The following is a 9,562-nucleotide window of genomic DNA, read 5'->3' on the forward strand; positions in this document are numbered from 1 at the left end:
GTAAAAACAACTGAGAGGTCCATGAACAGTACAATGGATAAAATTGTAGTATTTTCGGCCAGGCACACTGGCTCATGCCTGTAATCCCAGCACTTTGGGAGGCCAAGGCGGGTGGATCACAAGGTCAGGAGATCGAGACCATCCTGGCTAACACGGTGAAACCCCATCTCTACTAAAAATGCAAAAAATTATCCGGGCATGGTGGTGGGCGCCTGTAGTCCCAGCTACTTGGGAGGCTGAGTCATGAGAATGGCGTGAACCCAGGAGCAGAGCTTGCAGTGAGCTGAGATCACACCTCTGCACTCCAGCCTGGGCGACAGCAAGACTCCATCTCAAAAAAAAAAAATTTATAATATTTTCATACAATGGAAGTCTATATAGCAATAGGAATAAAACTACGATTCCATGCAACAACATGAATTAATTTCATAAGCATAGTAATGTGTGAAAGAAGCCATTCCCAAGGGTACATATTGTGGGAACCCATTTACATTAAAATGAACAAGTAGAACTTAAAGTAATAGAAATCAGTTATGAGTTGGGATTATGACTGAAAAGAGATGTAGCAGGACCTTCTGAGTATCCGTAATATTCTGTTTCTTGATGTCTCTTGGTTCAGAGGTGTATTAACATTTCAAATTCATATTATACATATACTTAGGATGTGTGTATTTTTTCTATGTTTGTTACCTTTTGATAAAGTTTGCTAAAAAAAATACCATTTGCAGATCACAAACATCCATTTAACCAGTATCTATAGGGAAAAGTGGGGATGTGAATGTTTACTCTTGTCCTAATAATGCAGCATTATAAAGCAGTATTTTTATTGTCTTTGGTATTTGAATTTTCTATATTATAGTTAGATAGTCTATGAAAAGTCATCAGAAGTTTAGAAGTAAGTTTGATTCTGAGGGCAAGAAAACCTTCATTTGCTTTTAGAATTCTCTAAAAACACTTCTACAGCTCTCCCAGAACTTGTATAGCCTTTTCTGTGTATATATTATTGTCTTAGCTGTTGTAATTTCCTTTTGCCTTAGATTGAGTTGTGAGATTCTAAACTTGTACTACCCCCACCCCTTTTTTGGTTTGGTATGTAATTTGCATATTTTCACCATGCGAAAGCTATTTTCTATGGTTGGAAAAGATTTTTTTTTCCTACAGTGTGAACAAATCATTCTTTGTTCTCCTTATTGTGCCTCCAAACTGGTACGTCCGGTTTATGCCCCAAACAACAAAAGTCTGTCATCAGAAATTAAAATGCCAGTAAGAACAAAGGCAGAGACCATGAGGAGCTCTTGGAGAGGCTTTCTCCCTGTTCGCTCCTCTCCCCAAGTTACCACAGTTGCCAGGAAGCTGGAATACTGCTTGGTACTCGCCTTCCTCATAGTTCTACTCTTGTATTTATTGCTATTGTTGGTTTAAAAGTGAACTTACAGTTTAGTATACGTCTTTTCAGGATCTATAAAATCCTTATCTTTGAGATTCCTTGCCATTTTTAATGAGGTCTCTTCTTAAAACCTAAAAAATCACTCTTGACAGCCTATAAAAAAAATCAGTTTTGGCACTTATTTGAAGGGAAAATTATCAGTGAACATAATGTATAAAATTATTATTCAGAAAGATAGCTAAAGCAGAATCTGTAAAGACTAACTATCCTCTGTGTGTCCTTTCTGAAATGTATGCATCATATCTGTAAAAACTTTGTTGACACTGTTTCTGTTCTGAAATGGTACTCTAATGTAGAATTCCCACAGACTATTTGGAGAGTTCTCTCCTCGAGGAAGTTTGACATTTTTGTGATTCACATAGGATAGTTTAGAATTATGTTTCTAATTTCAGTAGGTTGTACAATCCTGATTTTAATATATTCAGAAATATCTATAAATGTGACACAGTGTTTCCTCTGCTCCCCCCAACCCCCACCCCCACCCCCGAGTTATAATTAAACACAGATCCTGGGACCTTAGAGGTAATGAAGAATGGACAGTGAATGTGGGGATGCATTTTATAATCAGTCCAAATGTTTTTTCTCCCCCTCACCTGTTGCCTTATGTGTAAGGAGGGATTTAAGATAGAAGCTTAGAATGGGGCATTTAGGTTTGTTTTCAAAGCTGTTTTGCTGAAAAGTATTGTGTATTCAGGTTTCAAAATGTTTTTTGATGTCAAAATATGTATTATGTATATGTCAAAATGTGTATTAAATACAGTGATAGCAAACTTTTATCATATTGTGAGTATGCTAAGACAGATTTGTTTTATTCTTTTTTTTGAATAATTGAGTATAGCAGCTCCTTTAAATATGGTTACACTTCTTTAACATAAAGATTTTATTTGATAGGACCAAAAGCTAAATACTAGAACTCTGGCATATGGAAATAATAGTATAGAGTGGTGGATTTTGTTTTAGAATACTATCATTTATTGTAAGTGTAAAATGAGAAGTATTTTTCATTACTTGAAATATAATTTCAATGTAAGTTCTGTGGTATTATTTTAAAATATATTGTTTATTTTATTAATAGAAATCGCACGTATATTGGGTAACACTTATCTGTTACAATAATTTATTTTTAAAATGTAAATGGCTTGGCAGTGTTTTTATTCTTTTGGCTATTGTTAAAATTTTAAAAGGTAGGTGGAAATAGCCGATAACAAATCTGTAATATAATTAGATTACATTAGTGTTACACTTTTTAGCATACATATACTTAAAATAAAAAAGACTGTAATTTTTAGATTTCAGAGAATGTGTGATACTACATTGCAGGCAAGTTGAACAAATAACCTTTTAAGACTTTTTCTAAATTTTAAACTTTGTTCTATAATAATAAAATGTGGACTATAATGGCCGTGGTTTTTATTCTGAAAATTAAAAGTTACAAAGGAATTTGTAGAGTAAATAAGTTCTTATAGTTTGGTATAATGCGTTTATAGCTTTCATGTGTTTCATTGGTGATAGGTGGTGCTGTTGTTGCACAGTTTAGTCCTCGCATTCTTCACATCTGCATCCCAAGTGCTACAGAAGGATTTCTTGCTAATAAATAATTTGTAGTAATTATCATAAGCAAAATGAATATGATGGTTATTTAGGCATTATCACAACTTAACATTTATAAGAAACAAAAATATTTATAGTTTGCAGCTCTTAAATTCAGATAGAAGCTGAAAAATCTAAAAAAGTAGTTACTCTAAAAGAGAGCTCTGTAGATTTATAGTAATATTGTAAGATTTATACACTTCTAATTTTATAATGTATACATCTTTGATATTTTAAACTGCTTGTATGGCAGGCCTGTTTTTAAAAAAATACCATCAGTATGTTTCCTCTGTTGAATTTATATCTTTATTACATTGGTTGTAAGTTCTTTTGTATCTTGAACTAGTTTTATAATGGTTGCCATTTTCTCTGATATTGCATATTTCATCAAACACTAGGCAATTATGAAAATGGTTTGAGAACTACAGTACCATGTAGAGTAATTTAATCTCTCTCCCTTCCCCATCTCCCCCAAAGATAAACTCAAGAGTTCTGTCAGTTGAGATGGAAATAGGAAAGCTATTCTTAACTATAATTTAATCTGCTCAGTGCTTCAATCAGCAGTTTGAAAAGCAGTTGTTTTCACACTTGACACATATTGCCATACCCCTTTACCTTTTGTTGTTCTTTTAAAAAAATTTTTATCCCCCACAAAATGTCCTGAACATACCCTTTATCTTTTGAATTAATAGAATGAATGACTCAAATTGCTTGGATATTCATAGTGTTTGAGCTATGTTTATATTTAAGTGTATAATAAAAATGATGACTTTTAAAAGTTGTGTATATATAGAACTTTTTGTTCACAGAATATTGAAATTAGAAGTATCCTGGGGGCTTCTTTAGCAGCTTTTCCTTTTCATTTTATGATTGTGAAAGAATATAGGCTTATTGAGGTTACATGATTTACTCAATGTTAACAGACAATTAGTTGCCTAACCGTAAGTATACCTAAATTATTCACATTTCACTTAAGTGAATATGTATTGCTTTTTCTCATTTACAACATATTTGTTAAAGTTGCTACAATATTTAAGGTGAGATTTTCAGAGTAGTATTACAGTTTTGTTCTCAAAAGAGAAGGCAGTTGTGCAGGAACTGTACAGATTTCTAATGGTTTAATAAGATAAAAAATATAGACTTCCAGAACAGACCCTTTTTTTCTGTTCATATCAAGTGTGTGCTCTTACAGTTTTCTAAAATTACTTGCAGTAATGTGACCAACAATCGTGTATGAGCAACAATAAATGTGTGTGGATGTAATATATATTTCAGACAAAATATTGTTATAAAATTTGAAAGATCTTGTTTTTATATAATACTGTTGTGACCTTCATTTTCCCACTGAAATATTTTCTTTCTTCTCTCATGCAGATCAGTGGGGAAGCACAAGAGCTCTTCTCTGTTCGACATGGCCCAATTCGAGCGGCTAGAATCTTGCCTGCTCCACAGTTTGGTGAGTGTAGTCCTTAAGAAGAAAATCATTCAGAAAAGAGTTTCTCTTTTGTTGGTCTTGGACTACAGACAGCAAGAATGATAACTAAAGTCTGTTTTCCTCCAAGTGTCCATTCCCCTTCCCCACCTCCCCCAAAGATAAACTTAGTTCTGTCAGTTGAGATGGAAATAGGTAATCTTAACCAATTCAATATGGCCATTCACTTTCTGCTGTGGTTTTGATTTATCTTCATCCTCTTTGATCTCGATTTAGCCTCTGCCTTTGCTGGCTCTTTCTTGAAGTCCTTTTCTCTCTTGGTTTTCATGGCATCCTTCTTCCCATATCCCTTCCTGGCTGACTGTGCCGCCTTTGTTATGTTTCTGGCTTAGCTTTCTTCTGTGGGTATTCCTCAAGTCTCTGTTGTTCTCCTGCCTTTGCCCTCCTTCTCAGTTATACTTATGCCGTGGAGAGCTTGGTTTTCACTTTTATCTGGCTGTAGATGACTCTGCTGTCTGCATCTACAGCTATGTCAGAAGTGGAGTTTTGGGCTTTTAAGCTTGCAATTCTGCTGTAATAGAGAATACTTCTTAATGTTGTGTTTAAATAGTATATATGTTTTGTATTTATTAAAAAATTCAAATATGTGTTTGTATTAAACCTGCTTTTAGATGGCTAAATAACTCCTGACTCCTTAATACTTTGAGTTTTCCAAAGGTATTATTCTCTCATTACATTTCCTATGTTCACTCAAGAATATTTTTGCATGTGCACTGAAAACATAATCATAATAATCATGTTTGGATACTTTAAAATCTTTTTAAAAATAGGATATTAAGATATTTTAATTCTATTATATTTTAAAAAGTTACCTGAAGTGAAAAAAGTCTTATAAGACTTCTTGTAGCAGCTAATTCTCTAAATTTGTGAGATTGATGTTTTCGAAGACTTACGACATTGTGATTGTGCGTAAAGAATATAGGGATTAATTTAGCAACTAAATCTGCCTAAATGAAATGAGGAGGGTGGAGGAAACAAGGCAACAGTGTCTTGCAGTCACGTGTAGATTTTCTCCCTTGCTATTCAACTCTATGGCATATTCTGATTTCAGCTCTTTCGCTGTCTGTTTCTTTCTCACACAGTTGATCGTGCTCTCTCTCGCTCTCTCATGCCATGTCACTCTCTCTTTTGTTCTGTTTTTTGTTGCATTTGTAATTTGGTGAAATATTTTGACAATGAAGATTCTAGACCATCCTTTTCTAGAAGGTTTTTGGAATAGCCAGCTTTCTCTTTGGATGGTTGGAATCAAGGAGGACTTTATTACTAAAGGACTCTGCTCTGTTTCTTTGTGGGTAATTCACAGATGCAGACTTTTCCCTCTTCTTGTTATTTGTGAAGTTATTTTGTTTATGAGTATTATCAATGTTCATCTTTTCTGAACTTTTAAGGCAGAAATATGTCATGAAAATATCTAATTAATATTGCTAATATTTTCTTTAGAAGTAGATTTAATTTACTTTCCTTTTTTAAAAAAGATTTCTTTACTATAATGTACTTATTTAAAAATATATTGTTAGATTTAAAATATGATTTTACATGGGTAAGTTTTCTGTTATGAGTTAAGCAAATTACTTGTGTAGCTTTTATTGTATTTGATTAATTTTTTAGATTTTTGAAAAAGACTAGTCAAGTGCAGTAGTGAGAAGGGGGAAAAAGTAGAACGAGGAGTTTCATCTGTAACTGACTGTAAACAATCGAGAACTCACTACCTTCAGAGCAGCCTTTTAGATTTTTTCCCCCAAAGTCATACGTGCAAATGATCACATAAAACTTGTAATGGAAAAGAGTAATACCCACTTTTCTCTTTTACCCATTTTGCTTTAATTTGTTGTGGTGGAATATGTAGCTTTCTGAAAAAGGATGTGTGGGAGGTATTGTCTGTCTTTATTCTTCCTTCACTCTTGATTGATTATTTGGCTGGATAACAAATACATGTTTATAAGAAAGTTACTTCAGAATTTCAAAGGCATTGGTGTAACATTATGTTGAAGAGTCTAAGGCCATTTTGATACCTTTTTCTTTGTGGCTTGTTTTACTTTCCGGAAATTTATCCAATGTTGGCTTTGTTCCCGATGTTCTGAAACTTTGCAGCCTTGTGTCTTGATTCACACATTTTCTTGGACCCTTTTAATTTGAAAATGCAAGTCTGGTATTTTGACGAAATGGCTTCAGTTTTTGTTGTTGATTTCTTCCATTAAGTTTTCATTGTTCACTCTTTCTATAACTTGTATTATCTGGATGTTAAATCCCTTGTACTGGTTAATTTTTTAAAATTAATTTCTTATTCTTTTTTTGAGATAGTTCCAGTGTGGCTTACTAATACTTCTCTTGAAAAATTATTTTCTGCTGTTATGTTTTTCTTACCCTATACCTCTCATATCTAATACCTTCCTCCCTTCTTTCTTCTTTGCCTCCCTTTCTTCTTTCTTGGTATACTTTACATATGAATAGGTAGCAAATAGAATCCAATGACATATAAAAATAATTAAACATCAGGACAAAGTAAGATTTATTCCAGGAATACAATGTTGGCTAACATTTGAAAATTAATGGGCTGGGCTTGGTGACTCACACCTGTAATCCCAGCACTTTGGGAGGCTGAGGCAGGTGGATCATGAAGTCAGGAGTTCGAGACCAGCATGGCCAACATAGTGAAACCTCGTCTCTACTGAAAATACAGAAAATTAGCCGAACATGGTGGCTGGCGCCTGTAATCCCCGCTACTCGGGAGGGTGAAGCAGGAGAACTGTTTGAACTCAGGAGGTGGAGGTTGTAGTGAGCTGAGATAGTGCCATTGCATTCCAGTCAGGGTGACAGTATGAGACTCCATCTCAAAAAAAAAAAAAAGGAAATCCATGTAATTTACTGTATTAGAGTGAAGAAGAAAACCTGTGTGATCATCTCAATAGAAGTAGGAAAAAAACTTTGCCAAATCTCAGTAGCCATTTATGATTAAAAAAAATTTAGCAACCTAGGAATAGAAAAAAGTTCTGAATATGATAAAAGTTATCTATTTTAAAAATGTATACCAAGTGTCATACTCAATGTTGGTATATTGAATGCTTTCTTGCTGAGTTCAGGATGACTTCTGTCACCACTTCTATTTATTGTAGTTCCTAGCCATTACAATAAGGCAAGAGAAACAAAAAAGGCATAAAGATTAGAAAGAAGGATATGAAAGTGTCTTTATTCATCAATAACATGATTGTGTACATAGAAAATGCAATAGAACCAACAAATGGTTAGAATTAATCAGTGAATTTAGCAGAGCTGCTGCATACAAGGTTCTATAAATCTTTCGTGAACTGAATCCCTTCCTGTGCATTTTTCCAGCATCACGTTCTGCCATCTTTACCCTGTCCCCCTCACTAGTCATTACAACAACATTCCCTTGTGGTAGTTGTACTGAATTTCTTTTATTTCCTCAAAAGATCCATCCTCCTGCTTTCCGGTCTGCATTTGTTATTTTCTCTTCTAGAATACTCATGTCCTTCTAACCCTTCTTGCTCCTTCTCCACTGTCAGTAGTGCGTGCTCCCATAGGACTTAGTGTTCTTCAATTGTTCATTTGCCTCTTGTTTGCTACATTTGCAGACTGTTTTTATGTATTCAGTGTCTCACAGAGTGCTTTATACAAGGTATTAATAAATACTTGTTGAATGTTGCTGGATTGTATAATACTTTGCAAGTGAAGACCTGGAAGAAAAAGTGAGTTCTCTTTCTAAAGATATTTCTGTAGAAAGTCTGTCCCCTAACTAAAAGTGAGAAACTGAAGGATTTGGGTGTCTTCGTATCCCAGAGAAGACCATCTTTGTATTTAATGGGCATTTACTCATGTCAACATAGCTTATGCATCCCTGCTTCTTCATGGCCACTGTCAATAATAATTGATTATTTTCTTAATGAACCTAGATCTGCCTTAGGATTTTTTTCAATACGATATTCCAGAAAGCTATGAATAATTACTTGGTATTATCTCAGATAAAAACTGTTACTAATTATCTTTCAAATCTGTCCTTCTAGAATTAATTCCAAGTAATAAATTTTTCTTATTCATTACTTTAAGTAGCCATTTTGGCTTTTAGTACCTCACTTTTGTAATAAAATATATCAGTATGTATATTTTAATATACAAGTAAAAAAGAGACTTTCACTTCCTTTAATATGTTTTTAATTTCTTTCTTTTTTTTTTTGGGATGGAGTTTCACTTTTGTTGCCCAGGCTGGAGTGCAATGGCGCAATCTTGACTCACCACAACCTCCGTCTTCTCCTGAGTTCAAGTGATTCTCCTGCTTCAGCCTCCCAATTAGCTGGGATAACAGGCATGCACCACCACGCCCGGCTAGTTTTTGTAATTTTAGTAGAGACAGGGTTTCTCTATATTTGTTAGGCTGGTCTCGAACTCCTGACCTCGGGTGATCCACTCGCCTTGGCCTCCCTAAGTGCTGGGATTACAGGCATGAGCCACTGTGCCCAGCCTGTTTTTAATTTCTAAAAGTAAGGACCATGTAATTCTAACCACTGACAATACTGATTATTTAAAAAAATGAAGTAATACTGAAATGTGGGAAGTGAAAATTAATGTGAGTCTATGTTAGCAAAGGTAAACCTGACTGCTTCTTCCTTTTCATCCTTCCTCAGATATTGAACGTGTACTGAAGGCCCATATTAACAGTATATATTTCTAGTTTTTTTCCCCTTAACTGTTCACACATGCATAACACTAACTTATATAATTATGTCCCAGGACTGATGCAGGTTCTTTATATGTATTACATGTATTGGCTGAAGGGTGTGTGTGTGTATAATATTTTTCATAACGATATATAGTAACATTGTTTTATTTCAGAACTTAGGTATTTATTTTATTATTGCTAAAAATTAACATTGATATTGTATGGGCATTTTAATTGTTTTTTTCCTATTGGTTATATTATTACTTCCATATATGTACATTTAAAAAAAACAAGGAATTTTTTTTAAGGATAACTCCTAATGGGGAATTGCTCAAAGGATCTGTATATTTCTTTCTTT

The 9,562-nt window shown here is 34.0% G+C and overlaps 1 protein-coding gene across 4 annotated transcripts in view; it reads left to right on the forward strand.

Moving 5' to 3' along the window:
- Positions 1–9,562, forward strand: part of BCAS3 (breast carcinoma amplified sequence 3) — a 764,111-nt gene that overhangs the window by 60,598 nt on the left and 693,951 nt on the right. For all 4 annotated transcript variants that reach the window (XM_011979152.1, XM_011979154.1, XM_011979151.1 and 1 more), the window contains exon 6: positions 4,412–4,493. In XM_011979152.1, coding sequence (XP_011834542.1) covers positions 4,412–4,493 — 82 coding nt within the window. The remainder of the gene's footprint in view (positions 1–4,411; positions 4,494–9,562) is intronic.

Source organism: Mandrillus leucophaeus, unplaced genomic scaffold, assembly GCF_000951045.1.
Source record: "Mandrillus leucophaeus isolate KB7577 unplaced genomic scaffold, Mleu.le_1.0 Scaffold20, whole genome shotgun sequence".
In the NCBI taxonomy this organism is placed as follows: domain Eukaryota; kingdom Metazoa; phylum Chordata; class Mammalia; order Primates; family Cercopithecidae; genus Mandrillus; species Mandrillus leucophaeus.